The 24,228-nt window shown below is 29.8% G+C and overlaps 4 protein-coding genes across 5 annotated transcripts; 2 read left to right on the forward strand and 2 right to left on the reverse strand.

Moving 5' to 3' along the window:
* Nucleotides 1-349: 349 nt before the first annotated feature.
* LOC108812891 (14-3-3-like protein GF14 epsilon) lies at nucleotides 350-2,306 on the reverse strand. Its single transcript, XM_018585276.2, has 7 exons — nucleotides 2,126-2,306; nucleotides 1,453-1,759; nucleotides 1,257-1,344; nucleotides 1,067-1,176; nucleotides 824-972; nucleotides 700-734; nucleotides 350-575 (listed from the first exon to the last, which is right to left on the reverse strand). Exons 1-7 carry the CDS (start codon nucleotides 2,190-2,192, stop codon nucleotides 570-572), a joined length of 762 nt encoding a protein of 253 aa, XP_018440778.1. The 5' UTR covers nucleotides 2,193-2,306; the 3' UTR covers nucleotides 350-569.
* Nucleotides 2,307-2,533: 227 nt separating this feature from the next.
* On the reverse strand, nucleotides 2,534-4,482 carry LOC108812890 (methyl-CpG-binding domain-containing protein 8). Of its 2 annotated transcripts, XM_018585274.2 has the most exons (3): nucleotides 3,941-4,275; nucleotides 3,403-3,866; nucleotides 2,534-3,101 (listed from the first exon to the last, which is right to left on the reverse strand). In XM_018585274.2, exons 1-3 carry the CDS (start codon nucleotides 4,136-4,138, stop codon nucleotides 2,729-2,731), a joined length of 1,035 nt encoding a protein of 344 aa, XP_018440776.1. In that variant the 5' UTR covers nucleotides 4,139-4,275; the 3' UTR covers nucleotides 2,534-2,728. The 2 variants fall into 2 exon arrangements, with proteins under 2 accessions (XP_018440776.1, XP_018440775.1); XM_018585273.2 differs by having other exon boundaries at nucleotides 3,403-4,482.
* Nucleotides 4,483-18,082: 13,600 nt separating this feature from the next.
* On the forward strand, nucleotides 18,083-18,735 carry LOC130495936 (probable RNA-binding protein ARP1). The gene is made up of 2 exons (XM_056987577.1): nucleotides 18,083-18,344; nucleotides 18,437-18,735. The coding sequence occupies exons 1-2, from the start codon at nucleotides 18,156-18,158 to the stop codon at nucleotides 18,584-18,586; spliced, it is 339 nt and encodes a 112-aa protein (XP_056843557.1). The 5' UTR covers nucleotides 18,083-18,155; the 3' UTR covers nucleotides 18,587-18,735.
* Nucleotides 18,736-18,848: 113 nt separating this feature from the next.
* Nucleotides 18,849-23,290, forward strand: LOC108810087 (uncharacterized). Its single transcript, XM_018582218.2, has 4 exons — nucleotides 18,849-19,013; nucleotides 19,450-19,483; nucleotides 19,815-20,118; nucleotides 22,938-23,290. Exons 1-4 carry the CDS (start codon nucleotides 18,958-18,960, stop codon nucleotides 23,024-23,026), a joined length of 483 nt encoding a protein of 160 aa, XP_018437720.2. The 5' UTR covers nucleotides 18,849-18,957; the 3' UTR covers nucleotides 23,027-23,290.
* The last annotated feature ends 938 nt before the right edge of the window (nucleotides 23,291-24,228 follow it).

The following is a 24,228-nucleotide window of genomic DNA, read 5'->3' on the forward strand; positions in this document are numbered from 1 at the left end:
AGCACCTTCAGTGCCACATAGGCTACTGTCACCATTAGGTGAAGCTTGCTCGAAAACGGATCTCACAGCTATTCATCCGATCTTGGTCACATATGACAGAGACGATGAAGGGACCAAGAGGTTTAAATTAATCGTTTAGGTTTTCTGATGCAAATTAAAAATGTTATCATCTTTGTTGTATGCAATGCCAACTCTCATTCTCTTTTGAAGGATTAGGAATAGTCAGCTCATCATATTACAGACAAAAACTGTGAAAACTTAGACATGGACATAGTTTCCTCACTTTTTCTAGTGAAAATTATATTTATTTTGAACACTCAAGGTTCTTAATTCGTCAAAGAGTGTGCAAAACCCAAAATGCATGGTCTCAATTCAACAACAACAAAGCAGACTAAGTGTATGACATCAAGCATTCGAAGTTATGCAGTAGTACTATGTTGTAGAACGTCAAATAACTGAAAAACATGATCAAGAAAGACGATAAAATAAAAAAAAATACACATTTTTCCGAGCAACGACACTTGCTGTCTTCGGATGCATCAAAGGTCGTTTCTCTTCACACAGAGGATTCAGTTCTGCAATGAACAAGTAGTTCCATGAGTGTCTACTTGAAAAAAATAATAATATGTAAAGTAGCTTAGTTGTTTCAAAAAAAAAAATTAAAGTAGTTTAAATTTTAACAGAGCTGACTTTTCATACCTCTTCTTTCGGCTCATCACCTTTGGATTTCTCTTCTAAGAGAACAAATAAGACAAAAGTGAGTGCTAAGATTCAAAAAGGCTCATTTGATTCTATGGAAACTTTCTATTCGATTAAGACTAACCTCCTTCCTCCGGGAGGTCAGAAGTCCACAGGGTGAGATTGTCTCTAAGAAGCTGCATGATAAGAGTGCTGTCCTTGTATGACTCCTCGTTGAGGCTGTCAAGTTCAGCGATTGCATCGTCAAATGCTTGCTTAGCCAATTGGCATGCGCTGTACATCACATAGTTTTCAGACAGTTAGAAAGCGAACACCACCGATTCCATACTCTTAAAATCTTTCCAAAAAATGAGTGAAGAAATGAAACCTTTCAGGAGAGTTTAAGATCTCGTAGTAGAAAACAGAAAAGTTCAAAGCCAAGCCAAGTCTAACTGGATGTGTAGGTGCCAAACCAGTGTCTGCAGCAGCAACAGCAGCCTACAATCACAAGCATATTGTTCAGTTCTTTCTCCAAGCTCACACACACAGAAAAAAAGACAGAAACATGATCCAAGAACCTTGTATGCTTCAAGAGACTGATCTGCAGCTTCCTTGCGTTCAGTACCAGAACTGAACTCTGCCAGATAGCGATAGTAATCTCCTTTCCTACAAAATAAAGAACAGAAAAGTAAAGCCAAAAACTGTGTGGAATGAATATGATTAACCTTTCACGGTTTCACTCTTAAAGAAGCAGAGGAGGAGAGGATGACTGACATTTTGTAGAAAAAGACGGTGGACTCAACAGCGGTAGAGGAAGGAATGAGGTGCTTGTCAATGACAGACAAGATGTCATTACAAACTTTGGCAAGCTCATCTTCAACCCTCTTTCGGTAATTCTGAATCCTCTTGACATTCTCCTCGTTCCCCTTGGACTCTTCCTTCTGCTCGATGGAGGATAGTATCCTCCACGAAGCTCTCCTTGCGCCAATGACGTTCTTGTAACCCACAGATACGAGGTTTCTCTCCTCCACGGTGAGCTCCACATCCATCTCTGCTACTTTCTTCATTGCCTCAACCATCTCTACAACCACAACAAAATGTTTCTGATAATTAGTATTGTGAAACCAAGGCATTATAAGCAAGTCCCCAAAACATAAAAACAAAAGCTATATTACTCAGAAAAAATCAGATCTTGAGATATCTAATGAGTAGAACCAAATGTTGCTAAGGAAGTTCTGTTCTTTTACATCACATCTTAAAACATATCCAGCAAGAAAGAAAATAAACAATAAAAAAATATAGATCCATTTTCATATGATAAATTTTATGATCAGGGTAACATGAAACAGTTACATCTGTAATAGGGTCCAAAACAGACTTGTGTAGATCTATAATCGAACCGAAACATTCATTGGAAAGATCTGAGTTTCTGAAGAAAACAAAGTACCATCGTATCGTTCGGTTTGCTCGGAGAGCTTCGCCGAGTAAACCTGCTTTTCCCTCTCAGTCTCCATGCCTTCTTTCTTCTCTCTGTCTGAAACAAACAATGGATGCTCTCTATTTATTTTGATCTCGAGATTAGTGGTAACCCTAGAATGCCTCTGATGCTAAATATACCGGCCCCGTTGGATCTACTTTTCTTTTTAGTCAAACAGACTCAGATACTAAAGTTTTCTAAATTATAAAAGCGACCTCAAAACTTTCCAGTTTATTCGTTAAGAACCTCAACTAAATATAATTGTTCAATTAAACCCATCAAATCCGTGACAAACGGAGAAAAACACTCCGTCCCTCTTGTCGACTATTTGGGTTTTTTTCCAAAACACCACTAGTTCATTAACTGTTGGAAAACAAAAAACAAAAAAACTCTTTAATTCGCTGAATTGTTGTTTCTATCAATTGTTTTGTACATGTACCTTTCAAATTCGATATCCTGTTTGTCAGCTAAAACATGCTTTGGCCAAGCATGGAAACGCAAAATCTTTTTTAACTACAATGAGAAAAATCAATTAGTTCACTGAAACTCAGGGGTTTGGTTGAAGCTTCTCAGTTAGATGAACAGCCTTGCATCTTTTTCTCCAAATTGAGCTTCTGAGTTTGATAGAGCCGCTACATTCTCCATGTTATCTCCATTCGCAAAATTTGCTGCAGATATCCCTTTATCATCTTCCTCCACCAGTCTGGTTTTCACTGGATCTGTTGTATCTTCATCACACACCTCACTGCTGGTTCTCTTACGCTCAAGGGTGGTCTCGCTCGCTGAATCAGAGCTATCTACTACAGGTTCATTAGCCATCACTGGTTGTTCTCGAGTCTTGTTCTCAGGTTGCAATGAATTGAGCTGGTTCTTGCTTCGGGAATCAATAAGAGCTTGCACATATGTAGCGACTTCCTTGCAGTTTGCAAACTCATGTCCATCAGGACTGTATATACAATGAACAAAAAAATTAAGAGAAACTCATAATCATCAACTAAAGAAATGATCACATAAGCAGGAATACTAGAACAGCAAAGACTCGTGATAAGCAATAGTCAACATGTTGTAGTATATTCAAGAAGATAACAAGTAGGACACTAAACCGAAACACAATCATATAAGTTTCCTGAATACATAAAGCTAATCAACTATTTTAGTTGCAATAACCATGAAGATCTCAGAGCTAATTTCAGGTACTTGAACCAGTGAAAACAACTAGAGCACAGTAGGCTGAACATATATTATACCTGATGTATCTATGACAAGCCAGCCACAGATTGCTACCTTGCTTTTTGATGCAGAGCATAAGTTTCCATCCTCTGGGTAAGTATCCTCCATAATCACAAGCTTTCACAACTTTATTCCTCTTCCCAGCATTCACCCAGTCACCATTCATCTCTTCCAAGAAACCTAACAACTCTTCACTGGTCACCAACCCCATCGTCATCCTCCTCAGCTCATCTCCATATGGATCTTCTCCAACACAAGCCAATGCACTCAGGTCCACCACTGTACCTTCTCTGTTCTCCAAGTCCACACTCTCTTCCTTATCCTCAATCTTGAAGTTCTGATTGGAACCATCTCTAATCTTTGGAGGATGACCTCTCTTTCTCTTCCCTGGATTCGACTCCGTGGAGATTCCCAAGTCGCTAGGGTTCATAATCTTTCTCGGCCGCCCTGGCCTCTTTCTCCTTTCATCACCGGCGTTTCCCTGAACCGAATCAAAATACGGATTCTGATACACAATGCTGTTACTATGGATAGGAAACGAGATCAGCGGCTGACCTTCGACATCGACTTCAGCCTCTTCTTCCTCTTTCGTATGAGCCGAATCGACTGAGAACAGAGATCTGAGAAGCGACGCCACTTCTTCGCGGGACGAATCGTCTCTTTGCCGTTGCGGAGAAGGAGGTTTAGGTGGCGGAGGGTGGCGCGCGAGGCGGAGGCGGAGAAACGTCTGTTTTCGACTACCGGCGGACTCATTGAATACGGACCGATCGATTTTCGGCGTTAAATCGTCGTCTCCGCCGGCGGAAGCGAGAGAGGACGAAGACGACGACGTGGAGAGAGGGGAGCAGCGAGAGAGCGCGCGGAGTTCTGACTGGGATAAGAGTCGTGTATCGATTAACGGCAACGAATCGGCGGTTAGACGGTCTCCAGAGCCACCGTTGAAGTTACGGTTGTTGTTTCCTAGGTTTCCGTCGTCCATGGGAGTCACCACCACCGTGAACACGTCAGACGCTAACGACGGATCAACACAGCATTCAATTTTAATTGTTCGCTCTGACTCGCTTCCCGGTTTGCTTTATCCAATTATCGGTTAGACTGGCTATACCAATGCAATCGCGACATTTGGAATAGTTTTTATGGGCCACGGAGAGGCCCATATCGTTGGGTCAGTATGTAAGGAATATTTTCGACTCATGTCGACTTGCATCTGCTTCTCTGTTTCTCTGAGCATCATAATGACAAAAGTCTCCCGATGACTCAGCATCAATGGCATTTCTTGCCATGTAACGTACGTACAAAGGCTTCTTATATAAAAAATAAAGTTTAACTTTGGGCCTACCATGGGCCTATTGATAAAGAAATATATAGGTGGGTGATAAAATCTCAAAACAAATCATTGTTTTGTAATGTTGACGCACCAATGATGGCTTTCCGTCCCATGTAAAAGAAGTGGCATTCTCGGGGAAACGAATAGCGCGGAATTTGGGCTTACCACGGATGAAAAATATGTACTGGGGTGAGAGAGGCCGAACTCTCGACCTCAGGATCACTCAGTAGCTATGAGACCTACGCGCTAACCAACTGCGCCACCACCCCTTCATGTCTACGGTTAGCACAGTGTCTGCTTTATCCTATTTGTGTCTATTGAAAAATATTTCCTGGTTTTTTTGACTAAATTCTTGGGGGTTTTGCTAACGAAATGTAGGCACGAGCGTTCAGGTATCCATTGACATTCGGATCAGGTTTCCGGGTTTATATTCTTAGGTTCCATATTAAATTTTTATTAGTACGGGTCAGGTTCGGATAATAACACTTCGGGTTCAGTTCAAAATTGTATTGCATCCTAAAATCCATAAAATAATCATATATCATATTGATTCGGGTTATATCGGTTTGGTTCGGATATAACCAAAATAAAAAACAAAAATTTTTGAAGCAAAACATAAAGAAAAATATCTAAATTAAATAAAAATTAATTTATCACACATAAAATTGATAAAATAACAATAAAATGTTAAATCAAGCATAAAAACAAACATCATGTGTAAACAATATGAATTGGCTTATAGAGAGTAGACTTGTTATTTTAATAGGCAATTTATAAAGTACTTATTTATAACTAATTATGTACTTAAAGCATTTATTAAAATTTCAATATTTATTATTATATATCATATTACCACAAATATTGAATTTAATAATTGAAATACTTATATATATTTCAAAATATATATACTGACTATTAATTTCGGATTTTTCGGATTACCCGCTCGGATTCGGTTAATAATACTTCGGGTTCAGATTTTTTTGTACCACCCTACAAGACCCGTTCAGGTATTTTTACATTTCGGATCGGATAAGGAGTTGGATTTTTTGGTTCGGATTTGGTTCGGATTTCGGATTTCGGATTCCAGATTTTATGTCCAGGCCTAACGAAATGTAAGTGTTTTGACGAAAGACTGTGGACTGAAGAAGTGAAGAGATCCGATTGCTTGGAGTAGGTTTTGTAGGGCTTTTGGCTGTTTGTTGCAAATACCATACTATATTAAAGGGTAACTAGATTTTGACCCGCCCTTAAAAGGGCGGGTATATTTTTTGTTTTAAATTTAATTTTTGATATTTGTTTTTCTTTTTCTGATTATATTTGTATGTTTTAATCATATTTGTCTCTAAATTTTAATAAAATATATTTTATTAAGTAATAGCAATTTAAAATTGATATGGTATAATCACGGTTAAGGCTGGATTGCGAGTCAAATTCACCCCGCTGACCCGCCAACCCGCGGATTTTCAATTTTTTTTTTGGTTAAAAAATATAACCTGCCTTGGTATATTTTTAAATGCTATTTAAATTTGACCCTCCCTCAATACTTTTTGTTTTACATATTTTTTAAGATATTTAATTTTCATATTTGTGTCTTTCTTTGTAATTATATTTGTATTTTTTTATAAACATATTGTGTTTTTCTTTGTAGTTATATATGTGTAAAATATTTTTTTAATCATTACTAAGAATTTCGATAATTATATTAAATTAGTGATGTTACATAACTATATACATGTGCCATAGCCATTTCATATTTTAATATTTCATCTAAAAATCAATATCTGAATAATAGGAATCAAATCCAAATTTTTATATCTATAATTTGAATAGAATAATATATGCTATATCTTCCGTTTTAAACATACTTAATTGAGTCTGTTTTGCTGATGACAAAAAAAAATATTCATAGCATGATTAATTGAACAGTATTAATTCTTTTAAACCTATACTATTTAATTAAGCATGCACTTAACATCAAATAGTCATATAACACATAATAATCACTGAAATACAGGAACAATAAAAAAGTTGGGTGGTCTAGAAGAACACCACACGTTAATACGTTATAATAGGAAATTATTAGGTATCCCTTTCTATTCGCATATTAAATTAACTTCAATGTTTGATTAAATTAGATTTTTTGATGCAGTTACAGAAAGTGGCTGACAATTATGCATCAGTTTAATTGGTGGTTACATTAAAAAAATAGATTCCGTTGTTTTTATATTAAAAAGTGTGTATTATTAAAATTTTAAATTGGACATAACCTTTATCAACTGGTCATACATGAGAATTAATAGAATAGATGACCAAAATTATTTATGTAAAATTATTTCTATAAATACTATAGAAAATATAGCAAGTGTGTATAGTTAAAACAAAATAACTGTGAGTAAGGAAAAAATGATTTTGGTTTCCTATTACAAACGACTAAAATCAGGAACTAATCAAGAAATATCGTTTATGGTAATTATTAAGAATCAAAACTAATAGATTATGCTTGGAATTGGTTGAACCGCGTTTTGTAATTAATAAACTTGGGAAATATTAAATTACTTTGGCCTGGTGGCGAATTTTCCGGGTTCTATACGTATTCCATTTTTGTTTAATTTGTCTTTTTTATACAGTGGCATAGTTGTAATTCTTTCATCATCTTCCCCCAAATTTTTTTAGGGTTTCGACTCTGTAACTCTATTTTCATGGCGGTCATCAACTATTTACCTGTAAATTATCAGATTGTTGTGTGATTAGGTATTATTTATGTCTCAAATACATAGATATACCATAAAACATTAGTTCTAAACATTCAAAACTCAAAAAAAAAATTGTGACCTCCGATTTTCTCGCCGCCTCTGAAGAAATCGCCACACCCAAGCACCGTCCAACGTCTCGCAGGAACTTAATCGGATGCCTTACCCGCGTTTTCGAACAGGGCCTTTGTCTTAGTTTTTGGAGTCTCAGACCAGTCAGTAGAATAAAGGAAAACAGCTACAAAGTAATTTCAGAAACCACAAATGGATCTAGATCGATTGTAACTTAGATTCTGTATTTGTGCCTGAGTTCTGTAGATCATAAAAAGCATTTTCGTGATAACTGTTTTTGGTAGAGAAAATTATAACGTGTTTAGTGTTTTGATATAATTAGATGTAGTTATATAAAAATCATCTTTTTTTTTTAAATTGGACCAAACCTATATCAACTGGTCATACATGAGAATTAATAGAATAGATAGTTTTACGATCATCAAGAGAAGTATACGCGTACATATTATTTTTCTATGAACACTATACCAAAATGTAGAAACATCAACGGTTACGATCATCAAGAGAGTAGATAACAGAAAGATCGTTCAACGTGGAGGGATCTGCCAGTTCACGGATTCTCTTCTGATTCTTTTTAAACTCCACTCCGGCTATCTCTTCTTTTACCATGATGGCAAACTGGCCCACTTTTTTTTTAAGTATCTCCATTGGCTGACCAAAAAAAATTTGTAATCAACCAACATGGCAGCATTTAATGCAAATTTATCTCATTTATCGGCAATTTCCGTATAATTAACCAGGGTCAGTCCGCGTGCGAAATATTTTTTTGAGAATTTTAGTTTGTATAATTGTTGTTTGATGTTGTTGTTTTGTCTGTGAAGATGGTGAGTAGGAGTGGTATCTCTATGAAACGATTTATGTTTTAAAGTATGTTTGAGATCGATGCATGATTTGACTGGAAGAGGGATTGCATGTGGGATGACTTATTTATTTTACTCATGGTGGTTGTATCTATATTATAATGTTCCGTTCTTTTTTAATTTCTTTTTACTCATAATTGGGGGAATTTCCTCTTGTTTATATGATTTAGCATGGAAAGGATTGGTTTGTGTGGTTTTTTAACTATATAGATCTTTCATGGTTAATTAGTTATCTTTTTCAAGACAACCAAATTTGAAAATGAGGAAGTTTGGTATGAGTTTGTTTGACGTAGATGTAAAATTGGTTTCGAGGAATGCTATCTCAGTTATCATATATTTGAGCATCGGAAACATGCAAGACTTAGTATTTTTGATATTTGTTTGTGTTTGTTGATAATTTATGATGCACATTATCTTCATGTATCTTCATAAGTATTTTGGCTGCGTCACAAGTTATAAATATGATTCATATCTTTAAGTGTTTGTTTAATTTTATAAGGCTCTAATCAGTTTATGATAATCCATATGTGCTCCATATTCAACTGGTTTAGAGCATCTCCAAAAGATATTCTATAATTTAAAATATGAAGTTTTTTGTTCTCTAAAAAAACTTCAAAACTTCAAATTTGAAGTTTTAAATAGTGAAACTTCAAATATATAGTGTCACTACACAAAATTTCAAATTTGAAGTTTCATATTTTTCATTGCATGTTAGTCCTTACCTTTACATATTATATTTATAATTCTTAAATATTTTGTCCTTTAATCTTTTTGACCTTTCAAAATTTTATAACTCATAAATATTTCAAATTTTCTTTTATAATTTTAATTTTAACAAAAAACTAAATAAAAACTTAAAAGTAAGTTTTTTCAAAACTTGATTTAGATAAAACAATATTTGAAAAGAAACTTAACAAATCCACTAATTGATCATGTATGAAAGTATTACGAAAATATATTTATAGAATAATGTAGTATTTTACTTGTAGTTTAATATTTAGCTATGTATTTCTATGTAAATTTATATATTTTATTGTATCATTTTGTTAATTAATATTTGTTAATATTTTTATATATGTGCTATTTATTTATAAAGTTTTATGAATTTAGATTAAGTACCATAAATATAAGGACCATAATAAAAAAAATATAAATTCTTTTGAAGTTACGTTTGAAGTTTTGCTCTTGAAGAGTACTAGCTTAAAAGTTCAAATATAAAGTTTTGTAAACTTCAAAATAGAGTATTCTTTTGGAGATGTTCTTAGTCACTAAATTATTGGGTTTTAATTAATGTGCTTATTATCGGAAGTAAATTCCTTCAGAGCATCTCCAAAAAAAACTCTATAACTTCAAATATAGAGTTTTTTGCTCTCCAAAAAGAAACTTCAAAACTTCAAATTTAGAGTTTTGTGGAGTGAAACTTTATATTTGAAGTTTCACTACTCAAAACTTCAAAGTTTCATCTTTCTATTTGCAATTTAATCCTTATAATTAATTACATATAACATTTATGATTCTTAATTATTATTTTTGTCTATCATTTTAGTCCTTAATGTTTTTATATTTCACAATTGTTTCAGATTTGTTTTAATAAATTCAATTTTAACACATAAATTACATTAAAAATTAAAATAAAATGTATATTATTTTAAAACTGTAACTAGACAACAAAAATATGACAAAAGAAACATAATAAAAAAAATTTAAATGGGTACATGAAGAAATACTTATTATACATAATCAAATATTAAACTACAAACAAAATACCACATTGTATAATAATTATGTCTTCATGTACCCTTTTAAACAATATTATTAAGTTTCTTTTGTAATATTCTTGTTGTCTAATTCTAGGTTTAAAATAAAACTATAAATAAAAATGCATAATTAGATATTAAACTACAAACAAAATACCATATTATTTCATAAATTTTTTTTATTATATATCTCTATTTATAATTTTATCTTTTAGTGTAAGATTTTATTAATTAATATTTCTGTAATATTTTATATATGTGTTAGTTATTTATAAAACAATTATGGATTTACATTAATTATGATAAATACAAGGACCATAGAGTAAAATACAAATAGTTTTGGAGTTAAGTTTGAAGTTTTGCTTTTGGAGAAGAACATCTTGAACTTCAAATATAGAGTTTTGCAAACTCTAAAATAGAGAGTCTTTTGGAGATACTCTCAGATAATGACTTCAATAGGTTGTTCGAGTTTATATATTTTGTCAAGTTTTTATATGGCGGTTTTCGTTCTTACTATAGAAATATAGATTTTTGTTTCATATATTTTATATATAGGATAATTCTATCCCTTATATATTATTTTAGGAGCATTAAAAATAAATAACCTTTAGTTCATGTGTGATTTACAATAGTGTCATTTCCTATGTGTCATCACCACATGTTCTCTCACAACATATTTTCAAAGACCCTTAGTTAACTAGAGTAATTACAATAGATGCCATTGGTCATTAAATTATAACTTAACTAATATAGTCTAAGCTTTTTCCTAATTGACTAATCTAAGATACAATGCCTACGATTATTTTTCCCCATTATTATTTATCATGTGCTACTACTGATTATTAATCAAATGCAATCGATTTACTCATCCGAAAATCACAGAGATTATAATCGTATATTATATGTTTCATAATTATTTGAAATACCATGGTATCTATCCTACACTTTGTTTCCTACGAACGAATTATATGGATATTTTGGACGAATTATCTTAACATTTTGTTTCACCCGTATCTAGCATCATTATTTTTTCATGTAATATTTTTTTCATGTGATATTTTCATATATTGGTAAATACATGTAGTATTCGATATACTAATTGTTAAATCACTGATATTTGAGACATATTATCAAATAAAAAATAAAAAATCAAACAAGTTGCTTGCTAAATAAAAGTTTTTTTTTTACAAAACTGTTTCCTAAATAAAATGTTTTATCTTTTTGTAACATACGCATTACCTTAATATAAATAAAATTTGGTTTATCATACGTATTACCCGCAATCTAGAATTTGTTTAGGATTTATCTTTAAAAAACTGCTAAATACCAATTTCATGTATTATTTTATCTTTCCTAAATAAAATGACTACTCTTTTTTTTGTGAAATACTAATTTCATGTATTATTTGAGAGATATTATCAAATATAAATTATAATCAAACGATTTGCTCGCTAAATAAAAGTTGGTTTATCTTTAAAAACAGTTTCCTAGATAAAATGTTTAATCTTTTTGTAACATATGTATTATCATACGTATTACCCGTATCCTAGACTTTGTATAGGGTTTATCTTTACGAAACTGCTAAATACTAATTTCATGTATTATTTTATATTTCCTAAATTTTATGTTTTATCTTCTTTTTGGTAACTTAAAATCATAATATAAATCTTAATGACTTCATATCATCAAATTAAACCATCCATTGAAAGACTTTAATAAGAGATATTATCAAATCAAATTATCAATATGAATTCTCTATCATGAGTTACTTGCGTGACAACCCACGTGATTTATACAATCTTCCTACGCTAATTATGTCATTTATAAGCTTAATCATTCATTTGATTCGGTTGTAATAAATAAAAGATCTTCAATCTTTTGTCAATCACGTAGAAAGATTGCTGATTTTAATTGTATTCTCCTCAATTTAACACAAACTAGGAATGTAAATACGGTTATGACTATATATTTTTTATATTCGTAATTTTAAAAAACTCTTTTTATGGTATTACACATTCATAGTAGGCGATGAATCTGTCAAATATATAGAAACTTAACGATCAAAGAGATTCAAATTTAGAAAGTACATGTGATGCATATGTGATTGATTTTTAAAATTAATTTGGTGATAATCACATACTAGGTTAGTTTCCTTTAATACAACAAACAGATCATATAATATTAGCAACAAAGCAATCATGTAATTAGATTTTATGTTTTATATTTTCCAATAATCATTTTTATATTTGATTAGAGATGAACATTCGGGTTTCATTTGGTTAGGTTATGTTTGGTTCGGTTAGGCTTTTTTGGTTCGGATCTTTGCAGATTCGGTTTGAATCTTTGTAGGTTCGGTTTGAATCTTTGTAGGTTCGGTTTGGGTTTAGGTTTGGATAATCTATTTATTTATTTTTAAATAAAGTTCATATATTATTTAAATTTCTCAAATCTAAAGATAAAATAATATAAAGCATATACTTTTGAATAATGTATGCAAAAATACTTAAACTTAACATAGAAATTGGTTTAGCTCGAATAATTCGATAGAAAATCAATAGATATTTTAAGTATTTTTGGTATTTTGAGTATCATTAAGCTATTTTAAACACGTCATTTTTAACTATTTTTATAAAGTATTTTGGACAATTTAATAACATCTTATGTATTTTATATATTCTTTTAAATATTAAATTTAAAAATAATTAATATATTTAAGTATATAAATCTGATTCGAATATACTTAGATACCTAAAATATTTTTGGTTTGGATCGCGTTCGTTCGATCTTCTGTTTCTCTATTTAATACACTGTGGTATTACTCCACATATATATAAATTGAACTCAACTATCTGTGTGAGTAGATTATAGATTTAAAGTTAAAACATATACAAAACATATCTGAGCAAATCAAATTATTAGATTGAAAAGACAAATGCTTAAAAGTGAAATTATACGTGGAGATGCAATCAATCAAAACTAACTCAATTCATATCTTAGTCCCATTTTCTTCTTTCATTGATACTTTCGATAATATTGTGGCTTCACAAAAACCAAAATATCAATAAACATGGCTCTATACTCAACAATTTATATTAATGGTTCATAATTTGTAAAATTGTAGACTTATGAGTTGCAATACAATATAATTATGGTCGAATGACCAAAGTTAATATTCAATAATCATTAGTATATAAATTTTACTCCGCGCATGTGCACGGGTAATCACCTAGTAGTTTTTATTTTGGAATTAGCATGCATATATTTTGAGACTTTTTTGAACGACTATATTATGGTTTAACCAGCCTTATGGACGGATAATTAAGAGTATGAATGGGAAGCGTAAAAAAAACAGATCTCCCACTCAAGTAGTTCATCCACCTAAAACTCCCATTCACAAATACACTAGAAAATCAAACGCATGAAACAGTAAAAGTGGAAGATCTACTAACGGTTAAAAGTAACAAAGAAATTTTGATACACAATTGGATTTCCTATTCCACTACAAAACTGGAGTGTACAGAGTGGATAAAAGAAAGGTCATTAACTTTCTTTCTTTTTTTTTTTTTTTAATTCTGAAATATATTGCATTAAATTATTAATAATCATAATCATGCAAATTACATATAGTTATCTTATTTTTATATTTTGTGGACTGAGTATTCCATTCAAATAACATTTGATTTTTATATTTCATATTATTTTGGCTATATATATTATTATTTGACAATTTTTACTCGTGTTATTTTCTCTTACTTTTTAGAGATTTAGAAATTGATGTATTAGTTAATATTGAAACTAAAAATATACTACAATAAACTATCTTATCTCTATTTTTGATTAAAAAGGCTTATATCTACTATCTACTTTTCTTACTATTTGAATTAATAAAACTAAGCAAAAAATATTTTATAATTTATTCAGTGTTTAAAAATTATATTGTTCTAGATCTATATTTATAAATTTATAATTTAATTTTGCAATATGCTACAACAAAGTAAAATTATAAAATGTACATAAAAACTAAATAATATGAGTAAATAATAATTCAGAGTCATGTTTGCAACGAATTGTTCTCAATTGGTAAAGATGGTTTCGGAACTTGGAGAATGATCTGCCTTTGCAACTTATATGGAAGATATCAAGATCCTATAAGTTAGTTTTTTCATCTCAGAAATCATTTATGTACCATAGACGCAAAATTTGAAATCGGATAGTCTAGCGAAATGCCAGGAAACAACCGTCTTTTGTATTTGGCGTAAGGAGGTCTAACCATTGAAATGTTTCTAAGTGACACAAATGTGGGTAATTATTTTTATATAATTATGTTTATATTTATATATATATATATATTATTGTTCTTATGACTTAAACATGTTCTTTTATCGATAGAGTGATAACATTCATGCTACTGTGAAAAAAGAATTGGTGGAACAATTTGAACTTTTCTTGGAGAAGGGATGTCGAAACTTTCACCAAATTTTCACTAAATCATTGCTGTGGATCATACCATACCACTAACCATACATACAAGATTGGGTTCATTTCAACCACACAGGTGAAAACGTGTGATGATTTGCTAAGAGTTTTAATTGGGTTCAAATCTACTCGGTTGGCGCTTATCAAATATTTTTATCTAATTCACCATTATTACTGGATTTTTTTTCCATATATAACAAGTGTTTTTGTCTTCATATTACAGGTGCTATAGAGCAGATAGTGGAAGTTATAGGACATATGTTTTAGGTGGTTTCAAGATACATCACAACACAAAAGTTTCCCAAATTCTGTTTGGCGATGACATACCAGAAATTGAAGAATCATTTTAGCAAAAAATATAATTTCAGGATTCTGAAGTCATATTTTTAATGGATAATCAATTCGCAAAAAAAAGTCACCTATCATTCGTAACTAAGTAATTAATTATATAAACACTTTATAATATGTAATACAAAACTTATTTATAAATATTTCACTTAATGAAATGTTATAACTAATCCGATCGGCATAATCATCCTGAGTACTTATCTAAAATTCGATACACACAGTACTTGCTTTACATATTCTGTGTATATGGTTGGGATTTACATAATTACTTAATGAAATTCTCCGAATTGTTTTTAACACTAAGCTTGACTAGTGCTTAACTTGGATCTAATGAGGAATATGAGTTTTCATACTACAAACGACATGTAAGACATTTAGAATGATCACACACGCACACGTATATATATTCTTCGCTAAATAATTAAATTGGATTAAAGAACCAACCCAAGGAAGAGAATAAAGTTATACAGATCTCAACAGAAGGAATAGATGCAAAGGATCAACTAGAGGGTGTTCAATCTGGATATCAGTTTGGTTTCATTTTAATTTTTGGTTCAGTTTTGATTGGTTTGTTTTTACTGGACTGAACGATGATATCGTATTATAACGGTTAATCCATCTTAAATAGTAATGTAGACTTTAAGTACTATCTGTACATAGAATTTGTCTGTATATAAGATAAAGATAATATTAAATGTATGTTATATGGGTTTTGACTTAAACATGTATTATTCTAACACTATATGGTAACCTCGCAAAATAATATGCCAAAGAAAATATATATGATTTTGAAAAGTGCAAAATAATTTAATAATATATATTGTTGACATTAACATGGGAAGTAAAATCCTAGAGCTATTGATCGGTAAAAGTCTGTATCATCTCTCAAGTTACGGATTATTTACCAGAACCATAGAAGATATTTTAATGGATGAGGAAATAAAAGTTGTGGAAGAGGTATAGTGTTAAACCTGGCAAAAAATTATAGACAGCGAATACATACTCAGTGCTTGTCTTGTCACTCTTCTACAAAACCCCAAAGAAAAAAGTGAACCAACCAAATTAAAATTAAACAAAATATCCATAAATTTTAATTCAATTTGTTATCTATCTGAATTTAACTAAAAAAATTAGCCGTTTAGGACGCAAATAAAATACTAATATGTAATATTTTTTAAATAAAACAAATTACAAATACTAGTATTTTTAAGAACAAAATTTTGATCTGACTGTTATATGTGTATATAAATACATTTAAAAAGTTATGTGTATAGTTTATACGAATATTATTTGTTCAAAAAATTTATATGAATGTTATACTTTATATATTTTTACAGTGTTTTTATTTACTAAAATTATTACATAATTATTATAAATTTCTTAAAATAAATAACTTTATATTTTATAATAAAATATTATTATTTTATATTTTTAGATTTTTATTTACTTTTAAATTTTAAACTTATTTTTACATATCAAATCGGATAAAAAATTTCGAATACCTAGACTTAAATATCTAAGTGACTAAGGATCAAACTGGATTCGAAAAATGATTATTCCGATGATATAGATCGGATCACAAATATCTCCAAAACCTAAATATCAGATTTGTGTCCATCCTGCACCAAACCAGGTCATGATTCTCTTTTCTTTTTCGTTTTCCTCGCAAGTGTGGGGCCAGAGATCCAATACGACACCGATACGAGTTGTAAAAAATAAAGAGAGAAAATGTAAAAGTCGTTGGCATTTGATGATATAAAGAAGCTAGCATTCCTTCATATACAATGTTTTCTTCTTTTCTTTTCTTGGTTGATGTTTTAATTAGACAAGCCTCATTTTCATATCAATACTATTAAAACAGAAGAACTTTTTATCGACTATGTTTTGGACTATAAAAAAAAGTTATAACAGTCTAACTAAAATAATTTCATTAGTTATTATCATATAATGTTTTTCTAATCTAACAAATATCTATTAATATTTCAAGATTTGTAAAATAGAATTAATTTAATTTCCTATTTTTCTCTTACAACTAACTTAATAATATTTTCAAAATAAGATATCTAAAAAGATATTGTCAAGTATCATTTTCTAAGTTTTATTATAAAAATATATTTTAATTTCTTTTTATTTAAGATGTAAACATAAATTCTTTTAATATTTATTTTTAAATAATAAAATTCGAAATTAATATTAAATAAATTATTAACAAATACTAATTCTTTCATTATAGAATAAAAAATAATAATTCCCATAATGTTTATATTCATAATTAAATTAATACATCAACTAATAAATATAAAGTAACTTAATTAATTTATTAAATATTTTATAAATCATAAAATTAAAGAATAACATACATTTATGAATTTTACCACATACTTCAACGTATTAAAATAAAATATTAAAGTAAGATATATAAAATAAGAAATATTTACATAATTAAATTTGAGTATTAAAAATAATTCGATATAGTATGATACGGGTTGAATGAAGTATATTTTATTTATATAATAATAAAATAAATTTTGACCAATATAAAAACTAAAAATATTTTTTTACTATAATTTACAGTTTTAATATAAGTAAAATTAATAATGACGGGTTTTATAAATGAATTATCTTATTTTAAACAAATTATATTTATTAATTTTAATTTATGTATCTATTAAAACAATTTTTTAATAAAAATACATGTATGAAATTTCTAATTTTCAGTAAATATATTTTTGGAAAAAAAACTAAGCTCATAGATCCGGGTCGGGTAAACACAAGTATAATTATATTAAGTTATTTTCATAAATAACTGAACGGTTTATATATCTCTTGAACCAGAAAAAAAAAAAACTATAATCAAACGGAAACCGAAATCCAAAAAGAAAAACAACCTAAAACCAAAACCAAAAACCAAACATTATATTTAAACATATTGATGAATAAAAAGACGGGTTAGTAAATTTGTTGACTAAACCAATCTCAAACATTTAACAAACGAAAAAGATCAATACATAGGATGATGACAAAAAAAAATCTTATCCGCCCTTTGAAAGGGCAGGTCAAACTCTAGTTCATTCATTAAACTTAATTTATTCATTTTTTGTTTTGTTATTGGTATATATCCATCACAAACCATCATCATCAACAATCAAAACAGTTATATATCATCGTATCATATAATATATGTCTTCTAATACGAGCTACTACCGATCGCCGTTCGGAGACACCACCTTCACAAAAGTTTTCGTCGGAGGCTTAGCATGGGAGACTCCTACCGAGGAAATGCGTCGTTACTTTGAGCAGTTCGGTGAGATTCTCGAAGCAGTTATCATCACCGATAAGATCACCGGAAAATCTAAAGGCTACGGTTTCGTAAGTTAGTCCATTTTTCTTGTTTTCTTTATATCTCTCAACCATTATAATTGTTTCTCAAAGCATGCGACGTCATCATCTTGGTGGTGTAGGTCACGTTTCGAGAGCCAGAGTCAGCGACGAGGGCAGTAGCCGATCCAAATCCTGTGATCGATGGAAGAAAGGCAAATTGTAATATTGCGTCTTTTGGACAGCCCCAACCATCGACGCCTCGAGGCTCGTATACTCATTTTATATCTTGAATGTGTCAACCTTTATCTCATCGGTCTATTTTAAAAAAATCCACTTTGGCTGGATTATATAATCTATGTTTAGTTTCCGAAAATTAACAAATATTCATGCGATTGTAACAATATAATATTATACTGTTTTCAGAATATGATTTCATCATGCTTGGCTAAAATGATAATTTATAATGGTTGATGATGATACTAATCAGTTTGTAAGATTTTCATATTTTGTAATTGAAATTTCTGTGATATGCTCACAATGAAAAAAATGCTACATTTTCAATAATCTAAAATAATTATGATTACTCTTTGATGGCACAGGGAGAGGACAAGGAGGACGCCCTAGTCAGTATCATGGCGGAGGACTATCAGGCTATTCAGGAATGGCTGGTCCGATGCAACACGCTGCGGCTGCCCAGCTCATGTATCCAGCGTACGGGTACGTGAGGTTTTTATGATTTTAAAATAATTGATAGATTTATTTTCTTTATTTAAACCCAAAAGGATGTAAAGAAGTTTATAAATTTTGCGTAGACAATGAAATGGTCCAATGCTATAGAAATGGTAAAAGACAGAAGATGAGTTTAATGCTTCAATTTGGACAAGTTGGAGTCAGCCTGTAAAATCATATTTCATAATATAAATGCTTATAGCATAGTACCTAGTTGTCTAGTAAAAAGCATACTATATTGTAGATTAGCCAGACCAACATCGCAACCGAACAATAATATTGAAATATGTCATGTGTATGTAAAGTATATGCAAGTCTTGCGTGCACTAAATTTGTCAAGCTGAAATAGTTCAATTTTGTTTATGTTGGGTCTTTTGGTTGCTTTATACCAATTTGTTTAGCGTCATTAAATTTTTGTTTTCAGGTACACCTACAATTCTGAATATGGATACCACCAAGTCAGTCTCTCTCTCTATCTTTATCTCTCCATATGACACGCAATGATAAAATACATCTTATATATTGTTTCCATGCATCTGTTATTGTTTTTTTTTTCTGAACAAGCATCTGGTTATTGTTTTTTTGAAGATAAAAATAAGCTTTAGCCTTCATCCCTCAGAATTAAGTATCTAGAAACTAAATTAAAGACTGTTAATAGTTGTGTAGGGGAATTAGGAATATGTAGATTAATGTCATTTATAGAAGTGTACAGTAAATATAAAATCTTGAATGTGATTGTGTTGTTTATATTAGCAAATAATAATTTTGGGACTGAATTATTACATGCAGGCATTATACAACACACAACTCCAGCAAGCAGAAGCACAAGCACAATACTACCAACAGCAAATGTACGGCGGAGGAGCAACATCACCATCATCATCCAACATCATGCCTTCTCCTTATTATTACCTCCAAGCTCCAAGCCCTAGACCGTATCCTCATCAGCATTATGGTCATCATATTAACCTTCAGCAGCAACAGCAACAGCAACAACGCTTAACTTCTGCTTCTTCTTACCTAATCTACCCATCCAATTTCGGGGTTCCTACTACTTTTGCTCATTCACAAGAGCCAATATCTTCTTCAACCGGTACGTCATTAAGTAGTTCAATGTTTTTTTTTGCTCAAACGACATTGTTTATCACCATGCATGTCCAAAGTAAAAATGCATTCATCATTGAACCATGATTCAAGTCCACTAATAAGTACTAAATCGTATTGTAAGAACATAAAATCGAAATTGCTAGTGAGATCATGCATATATATGAGTACGGAAGATTAAATGGAATATCACAAAAGAGAGTGAATGATTGGGCACATGGGATATATGTATATATGTAATTGCGTCATGTCCATGTGAACTGAGCTGTCTAATTTTTTTTGTTCTCTCACATTGTCTACCGTCCATCATGGGTCATACATGTTTATATATACACGAGTATGTGTATGCAATATGCATAAACCAATAGTCTTGCATGTGAATTTCTGCCACCCTTTTTATTTCACTGATTCTCAAGATCTAGTCACAACTCACAAGGGAGAAGGGACCACTCTCTATTTAAGCAATTACTAGGTGGTTGCCCGTAAATTTGCGGGTACAAATTTTGATATAATATAATATTTTGTGTTTTTGACCTGCGATAATATATTTTAATACTTCAAAACTGAACATAAATTTTTGGTAGCTAATTTTAAACATATTTATACTCTTTAAAATTTTAAATAGGATTTATGTAGTATTTCGTTAAATTTTTTACATCTTTTACAAATCAATATTTCATTAAATTGTTTTATAACATTATTGTTAGAACATATATATATATATATATATATATATATATATATATATATATATAATTTAATTGGTTTGTAGATCAAATTTCGTCCATAAAATTATTAAAATCCAAAACATCAACTAATGTGACAAATAGACTCATACCTGCAACTAAAGTATAAACACACAAAAAAATATTAAGAAGAAACAAAAACAATATATATGTGAATTCTGTTGATTTAATAAAAAGTTAAGAATATAAAAATTTCATAAATTTAGGAATATACTTTTATTCATAATATTCTTTGTCTTTTTTTTTTATTGATGCAATTTTCTGGTTATTTTCTTTTAGATAAAATCAAAACATTTTTTTTGTTTTTGAGATTTTGAAAAAGTTTTTGAAAATGATGAACTTGTAAGAAAATAATATTTTGCGATTGATTCTAATTTTATAACATTTAAAACCTCTTAGAAAGGAAACTATACAATTATAAATAATACATACAATATTTACAAATTTTAAATTTTATGAATTATTTCTCAGAAGTTTTAGAATCCTTATAAATATTTTCATAAATCTTTATAAATAGTTTCATAAATCCTAATAAATGTTTTATAACTCAAGAAATTTTTTTTTATTAATGATCAATAATTTAAAATCTTAACTTTAAATAATTTTATAAAGATTTTATAAATATTTTGTAAACTCCTATAAATAATTTTATAAAGATTTTTAAAACTTATGATGATTTAAAACCTATTTACCATCATAAACATTTTGTACGCTCTTATAAATAACGAGAAATTCTTCTTTATAAATGGTTTTATATATATTTATAACATTTTGTATAGATCTTTATATATTAATTTGTAAGCTTTTATTAATATGATAATAATCATTATTGATGATTTAAAACCTTAAAATGATTACCAAATATTTATATAATTATATACTATTATATATCTGGTATAAATCATTAAAACTAATGAATCAATATAAATGATATTAAGTTTTTTAAAAATATATATTAATCATCACAGATGATTTTAAACTATTTTAAATAATTAATAAACTCGTTGTATGATGCATCAATAGTTCTTATAATATTTTTTAGTAAAATTATATGTTTTATATATGTATATTATGACTTATATAGAAAAATAAAGTTTTTACGATTGTTTATCATAGAAAAATAAAGCTAGTATATTAGTTTTACTAACAAATTTTTAACAACATAATTCATATAATTTATAAATAGATTATTAATGAAAAATGGAATGATGAAGTATTATATAAAATTTTCATATTTGATACCATTTGTACTATAAATAGTTATGCATAAAACTATATAAATAATTTGCCAATTAACATTAATTGATTTATGATTTTTTTTTTAGATTTGATTAAAATAAATAAAAATTAAAAATCATCGACAAATGAAATTGTAAAGATTTTTCTCAGACTATCAATATGACTGACACGTCACCAGAAATCAATAAAGTGACTTCTCATTTGATATATAGGAGGATTCAACAGCAATTCTCCAAAATATATTATTTTCAAGTTTTTGTTGTAGAAATAGACCATATAGAGGAAAATGACCAAAATGTTCCATTTAATAGGAGAAATGACCCCTATACCTAGATATATAAATAAAAATAAATAAAATTTTTTTTATAGCTTCAGATTATATGTTTTCTAATTCGAACTTTTTATATTTAATTTTATTTCCAAAATTGTTTTTTCGAATTCTTTTGAAATTCGAAAATACTTTTTCAAACTATTTTCGAATTTTATCATTTTTAAATTTTAAATATTTATTTTTATTTTATAAAATCTTAAAATTTAATCACAAATCTCCATCCTTTAACTCTACACCCCAATGTCTAGATTAATTAGCTCAAAGGGTATAAGTATATATTTACCTATTAATAAAACATTTTGGTCATAGAATATGTATTTTAGGCAACAAACTTATTTAATGATATCCTAGGGTATTTTTTATTCAAACTTTTTTTGCAGAGGGTCTACCAAAAAAATATATTTCTATATGAGGAATTGTAGATTGATTATATAATTTAAAAGTTGGGTTCAAAATGGTTTTGTGTCGTGTTGTGTTTTTTTTTATCATCAGAATCACAAGCACCACATCAAGTCTCTGGAGGAGGAGAACTCGATGTAACGGATGCACCTGAAAGTACAACAACGGACAGCAAAGAGTAGACACCATCTTCTAGATCAACTCCGTCTCCAACTTGTACAATCTTTTGACATTCTTACGCTCTCTTTCTCTTCATCCAACAAAGAGAAAAAAGCTGATTCGTTTATTTTCTCAGCCAAATCCACGTATGACTTACCATGACTGCTAAAATAAAGATGGCTCTATCTATTAATTCTTTTCTTTTCTTTTTCTTTTCTTTTTCTTTCTAACTGAATTACAAGTTGACTTGATATTCTTTTAAAATAAATTAACTTTTAAAAAATCTTTCATGTATTTTTTATTAATTTGAGAGTATTCCAAACATATGAAAGATCTCAGGCTAATTCTTAAGAAAACGTGTAGTCCATGACTAATATTCAAATGAGATGTAAGCAATGAACTTATATCCACATCTAAGTGACAAGATAGTTTATTATGCTAAATGACTAATTAAATTAATAAAAATTTAAAGTCTATTAGAAATTTTGAAAAGAATCAAATGTTACCGTTCTACCTTTTCTTTTTCCTCCTTCTAGCGGAATAAATAATACAAGTCATTTAATTAGACTATATGTGCTATCTAGGAATATAGTCTAATTAAATCATATTTTAGTTAGAATTAATAAAAACTAAAAGCACATATTAAAGTCAAAGAGAAGCATATTATAAATAACGGCGCCAAAGAAAATTTGTCACCTTATATGGCAATTGTTAACTGGTCAAGTGGCAGTAACGAGAAACCTAGTAAGGCGAAATATTAGATGTGATAATTACTGCCCAAGATGTGGTGAGCCAGAGGAATCAGTAACACATGCTATTTTCGAATGCCCACCTGCTCTACAAGTTTGGCTACACTCATCAACTCCAACGAGTCCTGCTGTTTTTCCAACGCCAAGTATATACACGAGTATGAACTACCTCTTCTGGGAAAAGAACGGTACATTTGAACCAGATCAAGACAGGGATCCTTATCCCTGGCTGATTTGGTATATTTGGAAGGCTCGAAATGATAAACTCTTTAGGGGCATAGACAGAGATCCTCTGGAACTAGTTCGATATGCTGAGAGTGAGTGTCAAGCTTGGTTTAATGCCAATGAAACGATACCACCAGTGGTACAGGAGAGTAATGCAGAGGAACCTCAAGTCATAAGCTTGGGGAATATTTGTTTGCTGGATGGATCATGGACATCTCAGGCTCAATTTAGTGGGTGTGGATGGGTCTGGT

Source organism: Raphanus sativus, chromosome 6 (genome assembly GCF_000801105.2).
Source record: "Raphanus sativus cultivar WK10039 chromosome 6, ASM80110v3, whole genome shotgun sequence".
Classification (NCBI taxonomy): domain Eukaryota; kingdom Viridiplantae; phylum Streptophyta; class Magnoliopsida; order Brassicales; family Brassicaceae; genus Raphanus; species Raphanus sativus.

Bases quoted from the DNA above. Each gene is read 5' to 3' on its own strand.
- LOC108810087 (XM_018582218.2), top strand. From the start codon at position 18,958: ATGGCTGGTCCGATGCAACACGCTGCGGCTGCCCAGCTCATGTATCCA. The intron at 19,014-19,449 runs GTACGTGAGGTT...TTTTGTTTTCAG, and splicing joins CTCATGTATCCAGCGTACGG to GTACACCTACAATTCTGAAT. The intron at 20,119-22,937 runs GTACGTCATTAA...TTTTATCATCAG, and splicing joins GCCAATATCTTCTTCAACCG to AATCACAAGCACCACATCAA.
- LOC108812891 (XM_018585276.2), bottom strand. From the start codon at position 2,192: ATGGAGACTGAGAGGGAAAAGCAGGTTTACTCGGCGAAGCTCTCCGAG. The intron at 1,760-2,125 runs GTACTTTGTTTT...TTGTGGTTGTAG, and splicing joins GCAAACCGAACGATACGATG to AGATGGTTGAGGCAATGAAG. The intron at 1,345-1,452 runs GTCAGTCATCCT...TTTATTTTGTAG, and splicing joins ACCGTCTTTTTCTACAAAAT to GAAAGGAGATTACTATCGCT.
- LOC108812890 (XM_018585273.2), bottom strand. From the start codon at position 4,364: ATGGACGACGGAAACCTAGGAAACAACAACCGTAACTTCAACGGTGGC. The intron at 3,102-3,402 runs GTATAATATATG...TTGTATATACAG, and splicing joins GCTTGTCATAGATACATCAG to TCCTGATGGACATGAGTTTG.
- LOC130495936 (XM_056987577.1), top strand. From the start codon at position 18,156: ATGTCTTCTAATACGAGCTACTACCGATCGCCGTTCGGAGACACCACC. The intron at 18,345-18,436 runs GTAAGTTAGTCC...TTGGTGGTGTAG, and splicing joins AATCTAAAGGCTACGGTTTC to GTCACGTTTCGAGAGCCAGA.